This window comes from Tympanuchus pallidicinctus, unplaced genomic scaffold, assembly GCF_026119805.1.
Source record: "Tympanuchus pallidicinctus isolate F22 unplaced genomic scaffold, pur_lepc_1.0 scaffold28, whole genome shotgun sequence".
NCBI lineage: Eukaryota > Metazoa > Chordata > Aves > Galliformes > Phasianidae > Tympanuchus > Tympanuchus pallidicinctus.
The window spans coordinates 3,100,257-3,122,301 of NW_026294745.1; the positions used below are offsets into that span (position 1 = coordinate 3,100,257).

The 22,045-nt window shown below is 40.7% G+C and overlaps 1 protein-coding gene and 1 long non-coding RNA gene across 4 annotated transcripts in view; one reads left to right on the forward strand and one right to left on the reverse strand.

Moving 5' to 3' along the window:
* Window positions 1-5,942, forward strand: part of TMEM132B (transmembrane protein 132B) — a 184,738-nt gene extending 178,796 nt beyond the window's left edge. For all 3 annotated transcript variants that reach the window (XM_052691188.1, XM_052691186.1, XM_052691187.1), the window contains 2 exons: window positions 126-317; window positions 1,116-5,942. In XM_052691188.1, coding sequence (XP_052547148.1) covers window positions 126-317; window positions 1,116-2,267 — 1,344 coding nt within the window. In that variant the 3' untranslated portion in view covers window positions 2,268-5,942. The remainder of the gene's footprint in view (window positions 1-125; window positions 318-1,115) is intronic.
* Window positions 5,943-6,300: 358 nt separating this feature from the next.
* Window positions 6,301-12,208, reverse strand: LOC128084747 (uncharacterized). The gene is made up of 3 exons (XR_008208670.1): window positions 12,141-12,208; window positions 10,099-10,212; window positions 6,301-7,124 (listed from the first exon to the last, which is right to left on the reverse strand). It is a non-coding gene; the product is annotated as an uncharacterized LOC128084747 (long non-coding RNA).
* Between the last annotated feature and the right edge of the window lie 9,837 nt (window positions 12,209-22,045).

The window sequence follows — 22,045 nt, forward strand, 5'->3', positions numbered from 1 at the left end:
AAACATGACTTGCAGTTTATACATAACTGTGACAAACTTGAGATTAACCCAAGTGTTATGCTGATGAGACTAATGCTTTCTAACACAGTTGCTGTTCGTGACTGGCTTTTCTTTTCTCTTTCAAGGTTCTGTCACCTCTTTCTGATTCCATCTTGGCAGAGAAGACAGTGGTAGTTCTAGATGACCGTGTAACTATTACAGATCTAGGAGTACAACTAGTTTCAGGCTTGTCCCTCTCCTTACAAACCAGCAAAGGAAATAAGAGAGCTATTGTGTCCACCACCTCTGCGTACGATATCCTTCATACACCAAAACAGGTATGGAATAGACTATGTAACATGAGAAATTACAAAGTTCTGGATAAGACCACTGAGTGAAGTATCTTACGTATTTTTCACTATATTTGTATAGAATTGATACTCTGTAACAGAAGAAAAAGTGCAACTATTATTTTCACACCAGCAGTTTTCAGTAAGACAAATTATTTTCTTTGAAATCTTCCTAAACATGGGGGGGATTGCAGCGTTTCTTGTAGTTGCCATAAAGAACTGCAATCACTTTTGCGTATTTAATGTAGTTGTGTGCATTTGGAAGCATGATAGAACATTTAAAACGCTGCACTGAGCTGTTTTCTTAACCTAGTTTGTTTCAGCAGGCTGAATGGGAATCACCATTCCAGTCTGTAACCCCTCCACATGTTGTACTAAAGATAGCAATGGAACTGCAGCATTACAGAGATTTCCCATTATAAGGCACTTGTAAAATTAATTAACCAGGACTTTGAAAATACAATTATTTTCCTAGCAGCGCTCCATTGTTCCAAGATGGAGTCTTGCTTAAGATTAAAAGACTTTTTTTTTTTTTGTAATCTTTATTAAAGTTAGATGACTGTTGTCTGGTAGTTCCTAAAGATGAGATAAATGCCTAATGGCCTAGAGAGCTCAAAACTGCAAAAATGGGAAGCAGAGCAGACAATTTCATTTTTTTTCTTTGAACAACAAGATAAACCAAATCCAAACTGTGTATTTATTTAGCTGATGACAAACAAACTGAGTACTGCCTATGTGCTCGCTTACATTTCACACACCATTTTTCTAATCCTCTTTTCCCTGCAGGAAGCCATAGTCAGTGCTTGGATTTTGTTCAGTGATGGGTCAGTGACACCATTAGATATTTATGACTCTAAGGATTTCTCAATCACCATCACTTCACTGGATGAGATGGTAGTATCTGTACACCAGAATCTTCAGTCAAAATGGCCTGGGGTGGTGGCAGAAGGGGATGGTCAAGGACCTCTAATTAAAATTGAAATGGTCATCAGTGAACCATGTCAGAAGACAAAGCGAAAGAGCATTCTGGCTGTTGGAAAGGGAAGCGTCAAAGTGAAGTTTGGTCAAAAAGATTCTGATCAAAAAGAAAGCACCAATGACATTGATGATACAGATAAAGATTTTAAAAGCCATGCAAGCAATTCCATAGAAAAAACTGCAGAACAAGAGAGGACAGCACAAGAATGGTCCAAAAATGGAGTCCTTAGTAATCATGAGGACAATGCAAACAAAAGCACAACTTTCCTATCTCCCATTGATCAGGAGTCCCTGGAGGATGACCAGCTCCAAAATAACCCAACTGCCTTCACGGGTTTTCCTGCCCAAGTAGAAATACCAGGAGAGAACAATCCCAGTGATCTCACATTGACTTCAAGAGGATTAACAGATTTAGAGATCGGCATGTATGCCCTGCTGTGTGTTTTCTGCTTAGCAATCTTGGTCTTTTTGATTAACTGTGTGGCATTTGCTTGGAAATACAGGCATAAAAGGTTTGCTGTGAGTGAGCAAGGCAACATCCCCCATTCCCATGATTGGGTCTGGCTTGGAAATGAGGTTGAACTGCTGGAGAACCCAGTTGACATTTCACTCCCATCAGAGGAGTGCACAACCATGATTGACAGAGGAATGCAGTTTGAAGAAAGCAACTTTCTCCTTAATGGGAGTTCTCAGAAGACTCTTCATAATCACATCCTCAGATCTTCTGAGTACCTTTGTGAAAAAGAAGTTAAAAGTGAACCTATAAATCCTTCTGGGCCAAAGCAGAAGCGAGTGAAGTTCACTTCCTACACAACAATACTGCCGGAGGATGGAGGCCCCTACACCAACTCAATTCTATTTGACAGTGATGATAATATTAAATGGGTATGCCAAGATATGAATCTTGGTGATTCCAAGGAACTTAGGGACTATATGGAAAGACTGCAAGACAATATGTAAAACTACTTTCTTATGTTTGTAATCACCTTTATGCCTTCTGTTTATGGATGGTGGAGCGGTCAGTCCAGTCAGCAATAGGAACAAGACAGTTCAACCTCGGAGTTACTGAGATGATAATCTGGCATCACTGAGCAGGTACAAGAGGCTGGCTGAGTTAAACCTGTTTCACCACAAACCAGGATGTGCCCCTAAAGCAGCTACCTGTAGGTGTTGAAGGTGTCACACACGATGGCTGTTTTTGTATACTGCCTGGTACTAGCAAAATGCTAATACAACTGCGCTCAGACTCAGAGGAGACTTCATTTGTTTGTCATTTCTCATGATAAATGGTAAATCAGAAAAGAAAGGGATCTTTGTTTGCATTGATTTTTCTAGTCGTCATTCTTTGTAAAGCACAGCGGACATTTCTTGCTTACAGCCTGAAACATGGCTTATATTAAAAGGGATATGAATGAATCTTATCTTATTGCCTACGTGCAATGCAGCCAAGTAGTCTTACTGTTTTTTACACATACAAAAAACCCCATGTGGTTAATTTCCTTTTGTACTGTTTATGAATTTTATTTGACTTAGGGAACATTATTTCCATTGATCTTTTTTGTTTCTGTTGTACCAAAGTGAAGTACAGTAATATTTATAACAATTTAGGTTTTCCATTCATTGGCATCAGCTCCTAGAGATACCTCCTTCATCACTGATTATCTTCCTTCTTTCCATGTCAGTATATGGGTCATTAGAAACATAGAAAGGTGTTAGAACTCTTACTGGGAAAGGGTTTTATCTTACAGGGAACTGTAAATACAATAATAAATAACCCTGGAATATGAAAATCAAGGAGCAACTCCGGGTTTACTTTTGTCACTGCTTACATGAAAAGGTAACCTGCAAACAAACAGCACATACTTCAAAGGAAAACACAGCAGCTTCGTTGACAATACACATTATCAGAGGGAGAAAGCCAAATATGGTACTGAAATGCATAGAATAGGAAGGAGCAAATAGCAAAGAAGCAAAAGCTTGGAGTCAGTGTTACACATTATTAATAAATTAATGCACTGATGGTAGAGTTTAGCAGGACATCCGATTATGCTCCAGACACCCACTAAGCCATCACTGACCATAAGGCTGCTAAGAAGAAAACACACAACCAACCTACATTAAGTCATTTTTCATTAAAAAGGGAGCAGGAAAGAAAAGGCCCACTGGGCACATTATGAAGTGATTATTTGCTGTTGTAACAAGGAACACATGCTGAAGGTTCAAAGCTGCCCTTGCACAGGTATTATGTGGATATTTGTGTGGAAGAATAACTGAAATATGTTGAAAATTACATTTAGAAAAAAGCTGAAAAAACCAACACACAATAAAGCACAGGTTCTTCTGATGGATAAGATCCAAACTATGACAGCCTTACATACAGCTGCTCCCACATTTTGAGATAAAACCTTAATTTTATGATTCTGTTCTTATATTAGAACAGACCAGATAACCTTTACTCTGGCAAATTATGCATTTGGATCCTAATCCACCATTGGGAACATGTTTAGTATAACTACTGCAGAATACTAGAATTTAGATAGTGAGGCTACAAAGCAAAATGAGGACACCAAGCTTGTGAAAGTGATTAAAGACTTTTGCTTGCTGGTGTTGAACTGCATAGTCAGGGAAAAGCATCTGTTATAATCCAATTTTAAGCAGATAAAGTACCAAACCACCACGATGCTTCCATTTGATAAGGGATGCAGTACTTGTACTGAAGTGAAATCTCAGAATGTCTAACAAATGTTTCCCTCCTCTTTAAATGCTCCAGATCTCACGAGGAACCATTAATTCCTTCTATGATCCTTGTTAATAAGAACAGGAAAAAGATTTAGCATCTCTTCCCAACATGCTCTTATCTGAGGGCGCCTCACAGTGATTAACCTTGTCCTGATACCCAGCCTGGTCCTCCCCTGTATAAATCCATCACCAATAAACCTAAACTAGACATGAGACAGCACGGCGATGGTACCTGAGCAGGACAAACAGCATTGCTGTTTCCATGAATGCATACCCAGCAGCTTACAGTGCAACCAGGATCTTGTATGCACTGTACTCAGCTCTGTAACCAACTTCATGGTGGCCGCAGTTCTGCCAACTGCATCAGCAGATGCTGAATTCTGGCCCTGTGATATAGGACTCCAACTCCAGTCACTATGGCACACTGAATGGAGAGACCTACAGCTGTGCTCATTTGCTCTTCTGAATCTTTGCTATGTAACAGAAATCAACAGCCGCTTCTAAACGGGAAGGAAAAGAATTTAGGTGAATATAGTAGGTATGAAGCACAGTCCTGCATTGAAGTGCAGTACTTTTAAAATGAAATGTCTCATGTTTTACTATCAAAATAACATGCTTTGAATGTAAATTTAATTTAAAATAATCCAAAACAAGTGAAACCATTTTCAGATGCACCTATTCCTTTTTTTTTTTCCCAGGGAATCCAAGCTCTTCGTTATTTAAAAAAGGAATGAAAAAAATATTTTATTCATGGAATATATCATATTCTGCTGTGAAATGAACAGCATCTGTAGGTTAATGAAAGAGTCTCTGGTTTTGAGATTATTGAGCTGAGGAAGTCAGGTGATTAAAAGGCATGATATGTAAGCATGCAAGAAACTAGAATTGTCTAGAAAAGAAAACAAACTCTGCAGATTAATTAGAACTGCGCTTCAGTAGGTGCCCAGGGAAGCAACACCTGTAATCTAATGCTGAATAAAGAGAACATCTTATTTATAGCATAAAGAGAGAAGGCACAGTAGGTGAGTTTCTTTGCCTGATATCTAGAAAAGACAATATGTAGTATCAGTGCATAAAGAAGGAACAACTCAACAAGCAAAGAGAGGGTTAATGAAAAATAGGGAGTTTGTGAACTGTAAAAACAGAGCTGATGCCAGACCCTCAGCTCTTGTAAATCAGAGCTGAGGCAGTGATGCCAGCTGAAGAGCTGGCATTCAGAGAACACTGAAGAGCTAGTGGTTTTCATCTGTTTGGAACTTCCTTCATTCGAACATCACACACAGCCTAGCTCCATGTGGCTCGTCTATGCATTCTTTCTCATTTAATAAGAATTAAGGAAACGAGTGCCCTGCTCTCCTCTTGATGTAGAACCACACAGAGTAATGTTTTGAGCTGCTGTTTCTTAATTCATACTGGGGAATGTACAAGAAAATCCTACAGCCATATGACACAGTACAAACAGTCCATGGTAGAATGGAAAAAAAAACAAAAACTGTATTTCAAGGTAGAGTGCCCTATGAATGAAATACCATTTTTTCATAGAGGAAATGCTCTTTTCTGAAATATATCATGTGCACTACATTGAAATACACTATAGTGTATTGTGAAATGCATACATTAACTGCTGAATCTATAACACTGAATATGTATATACATCACACCCAAGATGTTTATACGATATAATAAGTCTTAGATGTATAACATAATGAATTCTGTACAAAATAAACTGTAAGTTAAGACAATGAAAGACAACTTTTATATCTGTGTAATTTGTATGCTAAGTTATTCAAGCCTCAGTTTTCATCTTTAAATGTGCCCTTAAAACAACCACGTTGATTTTCTATAGGCAGATGTCTGAAATAAAGACTTCACTCTTCAGAAAAGAAGCAATTGAAAGACTGTGAAAAAGACACAGATTCTTCTGGAGAAATAAACATACTGTTGATGTGATTTTTTAAAACTGACTCTAAGGCATTTTCCATTTGTACTGATCGAGGTGATCTACTGGTTGGGTTGAGGGTGATGTGGCCTGGAGTGCAAACAGCAAATAGTGATGTGCCCAACTGCCAACTGTTTGGGTGTCTCCCTGCTTGAAACACCATGAATTACAGATTATATCCAGGGGTTTCACTCACTTTTCCCTGCAAAGTGGTGCAGCCATCTCTTTCTGCAGTAAGTGATCCTTCCTCAGCAAAAAAAGGGCCAGTGATCATGAAGAACGTAATGATCATTAGATGACCACTGTCTTGCAAAGTACAATAAAAAGGTAACTTAACCTGCCCCTTTAGCTCTCTGTTGTGAACAGATTTTGCTTCATTGTTATTAATTTCCTTTTAAGATATCTTATGTTCCCATGAGAATCACAGAGCCTCAAAATTATTAAAGTCCTTTTCTGTTTTCAAGTGGACCAGAGCTGAGATCCAGTTGTACAAACTCAAGGCAAACTTGTCGGCTGTTTTTGTGTTAATAGGGGCAATTTAACATCATATGAATAATTTAAGGACCACTATTGTCATTTCTAGCTTATAGAAATTTGTTGTTATACAGAGTCGATTGAATGAATAGATTGAATGCTGATTTAGAAAGTACCTCAGAGAAACAATTTTAATGTCTTTTGGGCACAGGTTCTACTGTCACCACTTAGTATTCTCAACAGTAAAATAAGAAGCATGTATTGTAAATGACACTTTTTTAAAACCAGTGATATTTGGTCTGTAATTAGCTCATTCTATGACCTTTCTCCCTGGTAGCATCTTAGTGAAGAGATCTCCAGTATGTCTACACACACCACAGTGCCACTGAAGCGATCAGACAAGAGTCAAACAGTCTCCTCTTCTAAACAATTATCACAGGAGCAAATTTTAACTCCCAACGTGTATATGCCATATAACTGAAAACAATTACCTGCATTCCTTTAAGAAAATCTAAGAGGCCAAGAAATACGTTTTTTTCTTCCAAAAATCAAGCCCTTGGAATTTGGCAGGCGAGAGTTCACAGTGCTGTATGTCACAGATGAAATAGGTCAGATCCTGAAGGCTGTCTCAGCTGAAACTCCCCTTGGCCTTGTTAGGAGATGGGCTATGACAGGGAAAAGCAGAGATGGACAATTACCCATCAGGTCTGAGAGGTCGGATATGGCCTCATAGCACCTGGCACTGGATGCTGCTGTTTGCAGTCAGTAACACCCCTAGCTTGTAGCAAACAGAACAAGTGGTCATGCTGAGAGTTTGCACAACTGATGACACATGGCACTGTGTGGCATCCATAAAGAATGGAGATACTGTTTTGCTGAAGTGGAGCAAGTTGCAAAATGAACTAGTCTTTGAAAGTCTACACCCTCCCATTACATTCCTTTTAGTGTAGCAGTACATTCCTGTTTGTTTCCGTTCCAGTGATGAGTTGTGAGCAGAGCCTGCAGAAGTCAGGTTATGAGGGAATAAAGCTGAGCTGTATTCTTGATAGAGGCAGCTTAGTCATGAAACTGCACCGAGGAGAGGGAGCTCTGAGGCTCCTCAAATGTGTAATGCTGTTACTTGCTTCCAAAAGCATACCTATTGGATTAAGGATTTATAAACCAATATGGATAAAGGCTTATATCATTCCTTCTGATAATCTTGGGTTAGTCTTATTAAAAAAAAAAATCAATGGGATCTGATGATATAAAACCCAAGTAATGAGCTCAAGATTTAGTGGAAATAAACAGTGGATATTTTTAATCCTGCAATTTAAAGCTGCGGTGAGGAGAGCAGAATACACTCTGATGCCTCAATATTATCTCTAGGAAGGTTTGTAAAAATAAATAGACTTTAAAAAACATTCACTAAAAAAACGTAGTGTGAACAACGTTGTGGTCCTACTGAAATATATGACTGCTCAAAAGCATTCATTTCCAACTAAGTCTGCCTCTCTAGTTTACACATGTTGCAAATAATGATGCCATTTCATAGTATATTTACACAGAAACCTTATCCATTAATTATTTCCTGGGTCCACACACCCTGCTGGCAGGCATTATGGGATGTTGTAAATAAAATATAAACTCGGCGCCATGGAATCGCTATGATTTCAGAGCCAGTCAGGCATTCCCAGTATTTTGTGCAATGCTGCTGGCCAGACCAAGGCTTGCAAAAGTTGGGTCGGCCCAAATCAGACCCTGTCTGGCACACAGATACATGAGTTGGCTGCATCTTCTTTACAAGGAATAACCCCACAGTGAAAGCTTACCTTCTTCGCTAAATCCCAAGGAGGCATTACTGTTTGTTGTAAATTAGCAACTTTTTTTAAACACTCTGAAGTGTTTCACATATATAGGTGCCACTTATACTGCAGGCTATAAATCAATCTTTCACTTGAGGTAAAATATTCCACCTTCCCAGGTAAATTAATTTTGACAAGTACTTCACTTTATTTCCAATAGATAGATTGGGAGTGCTTCATTTTCACAGTTTAATTCAATTTTGAATAAGCTGAGTGTTCAGAGCCAAAAACCAGACAGGATGAGAATCCATACACAGCCACCTGGCTAGTGCAAGGAAATAAACCACAGCAGGGCTATCTTTGTCTGGGAGTAATTAAGACTTTGCCTAAACATTTGCCCTTGGTATAAACTGAGTATGGGTGTCCATTTTAATCCCAGGTAAACATTCTAGTTGCATTATGCTAAATATGCATGTACAGTAAGTGCAGCATCACTGATATCCTTCTGATTGCATAAATTTGACACATACAAATGAAAACATTGTGAAATCTTTTCTACATCTAAACTGCTAGGTCACTTCCAAAGGCCTGATTTATGAAGACAGGTTATAGGAAGCTTTTTTCTGGAGGAGTGAAGCAAGGACCAAAGAGGCTGGGATAGAGCAGGATATTAAAAAAATAGACAAAATTAAAGAACTTTAACCAAAGACAGATGATGTTAATTGGGAGCTTTCCATTGAGATCAGCTACCAAATAAGATGGGTCAGCTGGAGTCCCCACCCACTCTGCAGCAAGCACAAAAGGCTATTTTCAGTAGCTTTTTTTGCATTTAAGAGTAATAAGACATTGGCACTGCTCCTGTCCTGAGGTGTTACAGGTATCTGCCTCCAGAGAAATGGAAGAGGACTGCACAAGCAGGAAGCAGGAGCACCTGCAGCCTCTGGAGAGTAAGAGAAAGGGCTCAGCAGGAGTGGGAGAAATCAGAGAGCTCACCCAGCTCTCAGCTTGTTTCTTGGTCTTTGCCAGAGAGGGCTTCTACTGATGTTCTTTTAACATCCTGTGGCATAAAGGCAATGGCCACTATGTTGTGTTATCCAGCAAGTTAGCAAAGGGACTTTTTGACAACGCAGGGCTCAGAGCAATTCAGCCTTCTTTGAAGAAAGGTCTGCCTTGAGGTCTGCTACATCAGCTCACAGTAATTTGCCACCTATGCTGACATCCTGTTAAAGTCCACAAGCACAATAAGATGGTACAGCAATCGTTGAGAAAACCTACAGCGTGGATGTCTGCAGTAACAGCTCTGTTAGACCAACAGGCAGAATGTCTGGTCAATACCACAAACACTGGCTGTGGTTTAATACAACAAATGCTCCCTAATATAAAAACATGGAAGTATATACACCTGTGTAGGTACAAGCTTACGTGGTTACTGGAAATAAAAGTGGCTCCTCTGTCTGATGTAGTTGTAAATATGGTGTGTCGTGCCTACATTGATTCATATTAGTTCTAGCCCAGTGCAGAACTCCTTTTCTGGCTTTCAGCCATCTCTAATGCCTCATTTTAACTTTGCAATCTAACTTTGCTGTAAAAGGACCAAAGCATGCATCACCAAAATATAGATTAGAAAAGGATTTCAGGCTTTTAGGGCTTGTGCCAGAAGAAGCTGAGCAAATAACTAAAGGGATTTAATTTGCAGCCCCACAAAAGCTGCATTCCTTTAGATAAGGTTTAGTAAAAGCCAAAGTTTCTAAGGGCATTCCCTACTTTGGAAAGAGTTCTTTTTATTCTTGCTGTCTTTCTTTCTATTTGCAACACAAGCAGAAAATACATTGAGAAAGGAAAGTTGGCAGGATACCTGATCATGGTGAGGATGTAAGGAGTCATTTCAGCATTCCCAATTACTTCTCAAAGAGGAAGATGCTGATGACTGCCATGCTGTAAGCCATGCAACTGCACCACCTTCTGGACCCTGTCCAAAGTAGAACAGAGACATGCTTCCTTAGGGTGACTTTCCTGCACACAGGTGAAGATATATGGTGCATCAGAATCCAGACAGGGACAGCAGGGGAGGAGGAAGAAAATGTTTACAGTAAATTCAAAAGCTCAATGTACTGGTAAGGATTTTGCACTTGAGTAACAAAGAATAAATCAGTCAACCATTTTCTTAATAGGAAAAGAAATTATACACCCAGGAGCCACTATGGCATTCCTGAAACAACTGCTTCTACTTTAAACTAAGCTTCATTTAAATAAAGACACTTGACATAGTATTTCCGAAGGCAAACAAGGATCAAAGCAAGGATTTTGCTGTATGTTCAGCTATTATTGGACTGGGCTATGTTTCTTTACAATGGCTTACTTTGTTAGGCTCTTGGTCATTGTAACTCATGAGGATGTATGGTATTTTTGAAGGAAATGCTAGTAAGCACTGTGTGTTCCAGCAGTCTGAATAATGGAAGCATGCATTTGTCAATATAATAGAGTTTGTAAAGCAGCTAGTTCCCTTGACTTGCCAGAAGCTGGTAACTGGGGCCATGCTGGGAGACATACAGCTGTGTGGGGCTGTCTCCTGCTTTTATTTTCTGCCATTTTTTAAGTATGGACACATTCAAAATGTTAACAAAAAAATACCAACACAACACACCACAACACTAAAGTTAAACCAAAGCACAAACAAACAACCTCCCCTTCCCTTCCCTCCTCCCCCACATCCCATCAAGTAAAAATGCTGTAGCTGCCTTCCTACACTGGTGCAGACCAGAGAGAAAGAAGGCAGCAATAGGTGTTCTAACTGTTCAAAGGGAAAGAAGAGCACACAGGTGGGAAAGAAACAGCAGATACCAGAGCACTGCTCAGCAGTGCTGACAGCCGACTCTGGCCCAGGCTGAGCCCTCTTTAAAAAGCTGCTGGGATTCTGAAGTACTCTTTGGTATTTACATCCTTTCTGACATCCCTTATAGAATTCAAATGCCTTTAACAAACCTTTTAGGTAGGCATAAGCTTAGATCATCCTGAAAGCTAACAGGGCTTGTGCTCCCCAGTTCCAGTGGGTAGCATTCTCCAAGTGCCATCAATGATTTACAACCCTAACCTCACAGTCTGGCAGCACCATTCGGTCACATTTGCAGTTTTTTATGCTTAAGCAGTGCATGCACCAAGAGAAGCTTATGGGAGCCACAAGGACAGATAACCTGCCACTGACTTTGCCACCTTTGCTGAGAAGGACTTGGTCCAATGTGAGCTTTTTTCCTCTTTCCTGCAGAAAGGGGCACTTCTCTTTATTCCTAAATTAGAAAACACATGCTCTGTCATTTCGACTGTAGTCATAACTTAGTGAGCTATTAAATATGAACCAGTTCACTGAGCAGAGAAACTAAAATGAAAAACAAATCCCCAAATTAGTAAAAAATAATAATCGTAATGCCTCAGGCAACATCTTTTTAACTCCCATCACATCGAACCCATCCAATTAGTTTTAAAACCATGCACCTGCTTTCTCCTTCTCTTTTCTCTTTCCTTTGGTCTACATACATCCTTTCAAGGCCAGGAAAAGCTACTCAGCACTGTTAAGACTAAACCTGGAATACTGTTTTCACTTCTGGACTCACCAGAGGCAGTCTGACAAAGTGGCATGTCAAATGGACGTGTGTATGAAGCAAAGAAGTATCACCAAATTCCTCCATGCTTAAGAAATGGCACCCACTGACACCTACTGAATGTTTACGGAGACCAAACAGTGGATGTGAGCACTGTGAGGCAGTGGGTGGTGTGTTGCAGCAGCAGAGATAGCGATGTGAAAGATGCCACGTTCCAGATGGCTGCATAGATTTTTATGAACGTGGCATGCATGCCTGTGGAAATAAGTAGGAGGCACTACTTTCAGAGCAAGCTACGTACCTGTTCCTCTGGCATGGAGCTGAGGAAGGGTGGATCAGGGATAGGTGACACCTAAGCACTGCTCTGTTGTAGCTGCACCCTGAGCAAAATGAACAAAATGTGAGCATTACCTTAGGTAAGCAATTAAACAGATGTTGAACTTTTCAGTCACACAGAAACATGCTCTGCCATGCAGCAAGGGACGGTGCATGAAGAATGAGATCACACACTTGACACAGAGGTATGATAGAGAGGGCAGATCTGTACACCATTGATTCCCTAAAGAATCAAAGACACTGTAGAGAATGCAGGGAGCACAAACAAAGTGTTGCATTTTGAAGGTAGGGATCATGATGGCCTGAATGGGACAGCTGTAAATAACACCAGCAGGACTTGTTTCTGCTCCCACAGCTCACAGTGAAGGTACCAACATCCCATACCACCTATCTCCTGGGGAATGCTGCGCTGCTCTCAAGATGACACAGCCAGCTTTCAGTGCCTTCCATGAAATTCTCTCTCCCTCCCTTATAGCCACACACTACTGCCCAGCAGAGCAGAGCTCTAGGTGCCACAACCACCTGTCTTCTCTTAGCTACAGGTTTCCCAAAGGCAGAGCCATCTCAGGCTGCACTGCTTGGCATGTTCCAACGACCTGATTTAAGATATTCTGAAAAGGACTATTTTTAGGGTCGTATTATATACATTTACACATTTCCCTCCTACGGAGGCAGCCCACATTTGGTGCTTCATTGACCCTGTTCTAATGCTAGAAAGCACTTTGGCTGTCCCTCTCTCTTCTGGTGTAATCTCAGGATAAATCAGAGGAGATGATGTGCAGCAAGTTCTGGTATCCCTTTGTCAAACGCCCATCCAAGCTGGAGGTGTCAGTGTGCCATTGACAGGCTGTGTTCTGTAAGGTTCCCATTTGTGTGCATGCCATGCTCATGTACTAGATAGAATGCCCCCTCTACGCAGGAAAAGGTAAGAAGTATTTCTGCCATTTTTTTAGGCCTTTTGGCACTAGACTCACTGAGGTGACGTGTTTTTTATTCGCTTTCACTTTTCTCCTTCAGATACTGTAAGAGGCATTGCAACTTTACTAATTTATTTGCAGAAACCATTGAAGATTACATCTACTGTGATCAAATCCCCTTAAGTAAAATATAAACCACTACTTCTCTGAATGTAAAGCCTAGATCAATAATGGACATGAAATCATCAAGTTTAATCTCAAACACAGTGAACCCAAGTAATCACTCTTCTTGATATAAAACTAATTCTGTTTGACAATAAAATACTACTGGTCTGTGCTATAAACCAATGGAACAAATAACTTTCTTAACCGTGACAGCTGCTGTCCAAAATCATTACATCTCCTCTCCTTAGTGATCAAGCATTTTACTGTAGTACTATTTCAGCTCAATTCCCTTTCTACGAAACCCATCATATACACCAGAAGTTCGGAAGAGTTTCTTTTACAGCAAAGACTAATATTATGGCACAGGTTGTATGATGAACGCACAAACAACACATATGATGCTCCCTGGCACTTAGCTAGATCATCTCAAAGTAAGTGTGAGATGAATTAACTTGAGGCCCAAAGGCACCTAGCACAAAATCTGTAATCAATAGCAATGATGCTGAAATGCAGTTTCCAGCCCAGCACATATGGGGATGCCTGCGGACACATGCTAACAGCACCTGGCCACATTCTTGTCATGTTTCTCATTTGTAGCGCTCCCTGTCTAATCTTGACGCCCAGTCTGTACATTCCTGGTGTTGCTGACAAATAATACTCCAGACATCCAAGATATAAAAGATGCCTCAGCTGTCCAAACACACCAGAGCTTGCAATTATGAAAACCAAGCTTTGTTGATCTTTAGGGTGATAGCCAGCTGAAGTCCAAAACACTATTACTCCAGGAAACAGGAGTGTTATCTAAGTAATAACTTGCCTTGCAATAAAGCAAAGGCAGGCGAGCAGGATGGGAACAAGGAGTGACTGAACAGATGCACCAAACCACTGGGCTTGGACAGGCCATTGCTTCTTGCTCTCCACTTGCAACTGGAAGAAATGATGTGAAACTGATTCTATCACTCTCCAATTTTTGATAATGCCTTGCATGTTTCTCTCACTATTTAAAGCATGACAAAAGGAAGCCACAGCACTCTTTGTTGAGTGGTTTCAACATCTGTTTTTTTTCTCCCATCCTACTGGCAGAATACTTCACATTGAGATCCTCATTTCATTACACCAGATAGATCCCTCAGGCTCTCAAGCTTTCACAGCTCTGGATTTTCAAGAGCTCTCCTTACGTACAGAAAGCACCCAAGGGCAGTGCTAATTCCAGGATCTGGATCTGTCTGTGATTTACCTGCCTACCACAGATTCTCTGCTCTTAAAACCAAACTCTGGGATTATTATTTTTGTCTAAATTCTTCCAGCAAATAACTGCACATAAGAACAGCCAGGTCAGAGCACAGCACAATCTAAGTCAGATCCCTTCCCATCCAAGTTAGTGAAAGTCGGATTTTCGCAGTGCTGAAATTCAGGGCTGGCAGTTACTGAACAAGAGCCAATGGCTGTTATCATCTCCTTAATGTCAAAGCTTGAATTTTTCCCCCCTCCTTTCAATACTTCTGAAAACGTACACCCTGTCACAGCCCTCGATAGCAGCTTGGCACCCCTGGAACTGAGAAATTTTAATATTCTGTTGGCTTTTTATCCCGACACCTTAAGAAAAAAAGAAAGACAACTTGTTACGGTCAAAGAGGAGAGGCAGGAACGTTGGTTATTGTGTGAGCAACATACACAATTCAAGCGTTGCAATCTCAAAATTATAACTTTGGGAGTAACTAATGGGAATAAATAGCTCTGAAACTGAGCAGGCTTTACTTTCTGCGCAGGTAGGAAGTGTTGCTTTCTGCTTGGGCCTCGGGTATCTGGGTTAGGGAAGATCTTAAAAATGGAGCAAGTCAACAGCCTCATCTCTTGTCAGAAAGAAACAACGCCTATTTCTTTACCCTTGCAAATGTATTCAGAGTGATAGTTTATAATTATACATCTAAAGATTCTGAAAGATAATGAATTTAGTATTTTAAACATGCCAGATTTTAAATGACAATTACGGCTTTCTGTGGCTCGAGAATCAACATGCTGTTTTTCTTCTGTTGGGTAAATACTCATCAGCACCACGATGGCATTCTGGCAGCAATTATTTAGAGCTTAGTCAGAAATTGATTTCCACTATTACCTATCACGAATGATGCAGAAACCTGTCTGGCACTGAGGTAGGAAGCTTGAACCTTCAGCCTGAAAGCAGGATGCGCATTCCAGCTTTCCAATACGCTTTATAATGCGACAGGACCCTATTTTAGGATGGAACAGGCTGACAGACACACCTCTTTGACAACACCTGAATACCCTGGTGATAAAAATGCTGTGGGAGATATAGATTCAAAGGCTTATTTAGATTCAAAGAGCTGCTTTGTGCTGGAGCTCTCTCCTTTTACCCGTCTGTCCCAGCAATCCAATTGCTCTACTTGCATCAGACAGCAGTTCTGCTCTGTCGTGCCATTATTTGAGAAAACTTTCTCAACAAAAGGCTCCCCAAAAGCAGCCTGGCCCTACAAATCCCACTGTGTTTTCACAGCATTCTAAAGAAAATGACCAAGAGAATTCAGAGAGAGATCTACACTATTTCCCCACAGCTGCAGCAGGAAGCTCCAATTATCAGTTCTCTGTACCAACAAGCCCTCTGACTACAATCTTTCCCCCAATCCCTGCCTTCCGCAGTCCAACCTGTCACAGCACACTGCCATGCACAGTTTTATACTGTGCTAAGTTAGGAAATTTGATGCCTCTTTGGCATTTCTAATTACTGGTGTTGATAAAAGCAATTAGTTCTGGTGGGTGGAAACTACATGTAGATCTGTAAACAAACGGTACAGAGCGTACCAAGTGTGTCACTGTCAGCCACCACTTGCTCTCTGGAGATAAAACTTAGAAGCACTCTGTCCTTAGCAGTGGTGAATATTTGCTCATTCATATGGATTAGGAAACCAACTGCGATAGCAGCCAACAGACCTACTAACAAAGGGAAGGAGTCTCCTCACCTCCCAGGTAATGTTTTCACAGCCCAGAGATGCTGGTTTGTTGAAGCCAAGCGTTCCATTTAACATTATAATCATCATGAAATCTCACTGAAAAGATACTTGAAAGGAGATGCTTTAATGGTTCCCTTTAGAGATGGGAAGAATACATATGCTCAAGAGTCTTTTAGAAATTAAATTTCCACTGAATCACAGAAAGGCAGGGGCTGGAAGGGACCTCAAGAAACCACTGAGTCCAACCCTCTGCTAAAGCAGGTTCCTTACAACAGGTTGCACAGGTTGGTGTCTAAATGGGTCTTGAATATCTCCATAGAAGGAGACTCCACAACCGCTCTGTTCCAGCGCTCCATCGCTGTTACTGTAAAGAAGTATTTCTGCAGTTTGCATGGAATGTTGTACGTTCAAGTTTCAGGCCATTGCTCCTTGTCCTATCGCTATGCACCATCAAGAAGAGCCTGGTTTCATCTATTTCCCTCCCACCTCCCTTTAGATATGTAAAAACATTTATCAGATCCCCACACAGTCTTCTACAATAGCACTGGAAGAAGTGACCATCTGCCATCAAATGGAATCCAGCTGACAAATGCTATGACCACCACTCCATTACTAGTATTAAGGAAATATGGAACATATACTAGCTTAAGGAAAAAAAAAAAAAGCTGATTTAATTTCAGCAATTATTGCCAATGGAGACACTTCTTAATGAAGTCTGCACTCTTTAAATGCTGATCCAAATTCAAAGCTCAGTGCAATCCTGCTGCAGTAACGGAGCACATCCAGGAGTGCGTGAATGCTGCTTCACCGAATGAAACCAACTAGGAGAAAAGAATTCAGTTTGCTGCTGTTCTAGGCAAAGCCTGGGGATGGATATGGTTGGAATTGAATGCAGGTCCTGACAGAAGACCCCAGCCCCAAAGAACCGCCCAGACCTTGACTCCATCTTTTAGCCCGGGGAAGGGGAAGCTATGCAGGTTGCCCACCTGTGATTAAGTGTATTCTAGCACCTGCTGAACGCTCTGCTCAAAACAGGATAAATTTTTAATCCCTCCAAATTGCCTCTGCAGCTGCAGAAGGTTTCTCTTTCTTTCATAAAACATTGATAAGGTGGGAGCAATAGTCAGCAGGGAGAAAAGATTGACACTAAAAATGTGATCTTCTCCCCATAAGCATTTTCATTGGAAATGGATTACCTTTAAAATGTGCCCTTATGTTGGCCATTTCTCCTAAGAATATCCTGACTTTCTATGGTGATGACATGTGCATCCTTTTGTGGACTTGGAAAGGATACCAAAATGCAGACAAAACATCCTGTGCCCATCCTCTCATTAACTTTGGAGTTTGTGTCACAGCTCTGCTCTCACTTTAGTAGTGAGGTAAATCCAGCACTCTAACTTCAAATGTCTCCTACAAAGCAACTTTTTACCCTCTGACTTGCATTTTTTGCTAACCCACTGCCTTCTTTGGATCTGCATGACCATAGAATGGGGGTAATCCACACATAAGGCACCAAAGCAGGAGAACTCAGCTGGTGTTTTCCAGCATTTCAGGAAAGTTTAACCCAGATTTTATGCAAAGATTTTTTTTCCCAAAAATGCTTCTTGCACAGCAGAACAACATGCAAACCAAAGCAAACCTCCAAAACCCCCTTAGCTGGTGAGATGTAGTAGCAGGGCTCTGCTAGGTGCTACCAGGACTCAAATGAACACACAGTCTCTTCTCTAAATATTGTCATCTTCATCTCAGAAGTGGAGAAAGGCCAACCCATGACTTCACAACTTGTTCCAATGTCTTTCTCAAGTAGTCATCATCCATCTGCTATCCAGCTGACTGCCTTTCCAGCATAAGTCTATAAAGTGCTAACAGGGTACAGATGAAACCACTGGTTCTTAGCCTCTAGTCATCTTCCTCACTGGATTCTCTTCTGTAGTCAAATTTCCTCGGCTTTTATTGCTTTGCCAAACAACATACTTTCTTATTAAAAATGATTTTTTCTCTTCACTGTTGGTGTAACATTTTCGATTAATGGCATTTGAGAGGATCACAGATGGGTTGAGCAGGCTTGGAGAAACCAGAAAGTGACCTCAACCAAAACATCCAAAATGTGTGAAGCAATCCTGTCTCTGTTTTGCCGTTAGATAAAAATGTGAGCGCTCACTGTTCCAACTGGAATTTGTTAGAACTCTTTTAATTAAAAACATCTGAAAAACTTTTTTTTTTTTAAAAAAAAAAAACTCTGCACATATGCCAAAAATTCTGAAATGTCATCTTTGAAATATCTGATTATACTCAAAATTTAACCCTTGGTTTCATCTACTCCAGTGTTTATGCTTCCATAACAAACGCTTATAGAGTATCTAGAGGAGCTGTAAGAAAGAAGAGGACAGACTCTCCAGCAGAATCTGTTGTGATAGGACGAGGGGAAATGGCTTCAAACTAAAGAGGGGAGATTCAGGTTGGATACAAGGAAGAAGTTTTTGCACTGAGGCACTGCACTGGTTGCACAGAGAGGTGGTGAATGCCCCATCCATGGAGACAGAAAGTCAATAAAGGAGTTAGCACAGATCCATCAGATTTTTTTTGTTAGAACTAGTTACCCAGTTAAAAAAAAATCAGTTTCGTTCAGTTTCAAGCAAGATCTGATTTTTGCTGAAAGCTACTACCCACATTTACACGGAGCTAAAGGACTTCTCACTCAGTCCTACTCTGTTTCCACTTCACAACTTCTCAAATTTAAAGCAGCTAGAAAATAATTTGAAAAATCAGAAGATCTCTCGAGGCTCGTATTAATTGTCAGCAGGTAGCTGAAAATGATCACACCCATGGCTAGGCCACAAACAGTGAGAATTAACATTTCATCAAGCATTACAAAAGCCTGACAACAGAACTGATAGAATTACTAAAAACATCCCACTACGTAATGTATTCCAATACAATTCCAAGCCTTTTCTACCAGCTCTTTTGATTACTCCTGGTCTACAACAGCACAACAGCTTAGGCTAACATGAACACAACTGGAAAGCCATACCAACAAAAGCGGAGTTGGTTTCTGTTAGCCTGGTTTTCAGCTGGATCAGCTCTCTCCATTTTCTCAATATACAGACTGCAGAACCCAGGATACATGGCAGCCTCCATTGCTCAGTTCTAGTGGATAGGTTACCACCACTTAGAATCTGCTAGTTGCCTTCCTCCCAGTCCTGGTTGCATAATAGCAGACCTTCTGAAATAAGGCTACAAGCTGACAAACATTTGAGCTGTTATGGTTAAATCAGCCCTTCTGCTCGCAGGAGTGTCTGGGGTAGCAGGAATCTTGCCAAAACATCACGATGCTGCAGTAAACACAAACAACATTTATCTAAGACTTGTAAATCAGGTTGCAGAGATCACAGTAGGTTTGCTACATGCTAAACCTCTTGTTAGAGCTCCACTAGCAATTCTATTTCAGGCTGAAAATACTGGGCCCAGCCAATGTAAGACCAGTGTTTTTTGACCAGGACTCCCATCCCCTACCAACAAAGACATACAGCCGTCCCACAAGGAACAAAGCACAAAGTTTCCTACCAGGCAGAAACCTGGGGAAAAGTATCAAGTTTATGAACAGCTGTCATCTGCAGAAAGGAACATTTTTCATTACATAGATGAGTGTATTTGTCAGCAGGTTCCAGGAATTGGCTCTGATGCTCAAGTAGTCCCCTAGGTTGGAATAACTGCAGTACAAAAGTACTTTATTCTTCTGTAGCACCTGATACTTCGACTTCACATCTGTCAGAGGGACAGAATTTTCACTCGTCTACTGCGTGGGCCAAAGGAGAACAATTTCACTCAGATGTAGGTCTCTGTTATAACACTACTGCTTTGCTACTTCCCTCAGCTGAGCTGAGTCCAAATGGGTCTGTAATTGGAATCTGAAGAAGGAACATTCAGCTACAGTTAGCAATGTGTTAATTATTAAAGGCTAAAGGGCCTACAGTTATTAATATTACAGCATGAATTTCTCTTCCTCATCTGGGGAGGAGAGGGGACTCTGTTGTGCCATTTGAGAACTGACAGAGGTGGTAATTCACTGTTGACAGATACCACAGCAACTGCTCCAAAGAAAAAAACACAACTTTTTTTTGTTTTGACCTAAGCAGGAATCTTCATTTCACTGAGATACCTGCATGTGCTTAAACACTTCTTACAGCAGCTGTGCCATATACCCCAGAGAGACATGGGCTGCTCACAGTTGCTTATAAAGCCATTATTCACTTCCAATTAAGAAAAAAAAGTGTATTTATGGATATCAGATCTGGATCTCTTAGCCAACATCCCTGCCACTTTATTTTCATAGGGCCTGTGTATGTTGCTCCAAATCCTACTGCTCTGCAGAGTGAAGATGTAGCACTGCTAACTTGACATGAAGTGGGTAGAATCTGAGAAGTCTGCAATAATTGCAGTAAGTTTTTCATATGGCAGAACGAAGCATTTGGGCTTCCTCCAACAAGACTGTATTAAAATTCACTATAAATAACTTACCCTGTCTATGTAGAACAAAACTGCATTTTGCATATTTGCCATAACAAGACAAGCCACATATGAATAAATGGTGGGGTTTTTTTGTTTGTTTGTTTTTTTGAAGACAAGAAAGAGGAAAGGTGTTCCCTCTCCAGTTCACTGAGTTCTTCTGCACTGTATCCAGTCATCCTGTAAACACCCATCATCAGCTCATGATGGATGCATGAACTCATGCAGATGGCAAACTGTTCCCAGTCAGACCCCATCAGCCAGCTATTTTTAAAAGGCAACAGCTACCTGAGATTCCAGCCCACATTGGCACCAATTCCTGCTCCTGACAACTTACCATGATCCTGGGCTATGGTACCACCTGTCCAACATCCCTCCTAGAACACATGTTGCTGTGTTCTAGCCTCTCCAGGCACATTCTGCAAGAAGCTCCATTTGAACGAGGGCATAACACAGAACATCAGATTGTTTGAGATTCTGACCCTAAAAATCTTATTTTTCTCCAACATTGAGAACAAATATTTATTTTTTAAATTATTATTATTATTATTATTATTTTTTACTCTGCGACAGCATTTAAGAAGTGTTTTAGTTTTACAAATGGGGGGAAGCAATGCTTCTTTTCCACTAAGGAAGACCGCTTCATTTTGAGAGTTCAAGTCACTGGAATCAAATAAATAAACACCACAAAAATAAATAATTATATTAAGATTGTGTATTCGCAGGAACGAGTAAACTGAATCAATAAAACAGAGAGGAAAAAAAAAAGCTAAACTGAAATTATAAAGTCCAACTGAGTCATTTACATTCTCCTCCATTAGAAATTCACTGCGAAGCAATCTGTGCCATGAAATGTTTCCATTTCGACACAACCGCTGTTTTCAATGGAAAACTTCCATCCAAACATTTCGGAAGTGTTGAGTTTTTGTGTTTTTTTTTTTTAAGTTTCCTTGCAACAACAGTGCCATCCACTGGCTGCTGCCGTGCGGTCGGTGCACAAGTCCTGCAACATCGCAACACTCGCAGCTCCACGCTTCTTTAAGAAAAGTGGTGTCACAGTGTTGTCCTGCAATTAACACTGACCAGAATACTGCAGCTGATGAGCTGGCTCTTTCACCCAGAGCCTGCTGAACATCATGGCATTGGCCACCTTGCTACAGCAGTAGCAGCATGGCAGGGAATGGTGGCTAATTTTCACCACCGTTGCTGTAGTAGGACTGCTACCTTGTCTCTATCCTCATAATAGAACATGAAAGGTAGCTGGAGTGTCATATGCCAGAAAGCATTAGGAGCCTTCATCTTAATCTCTGCTG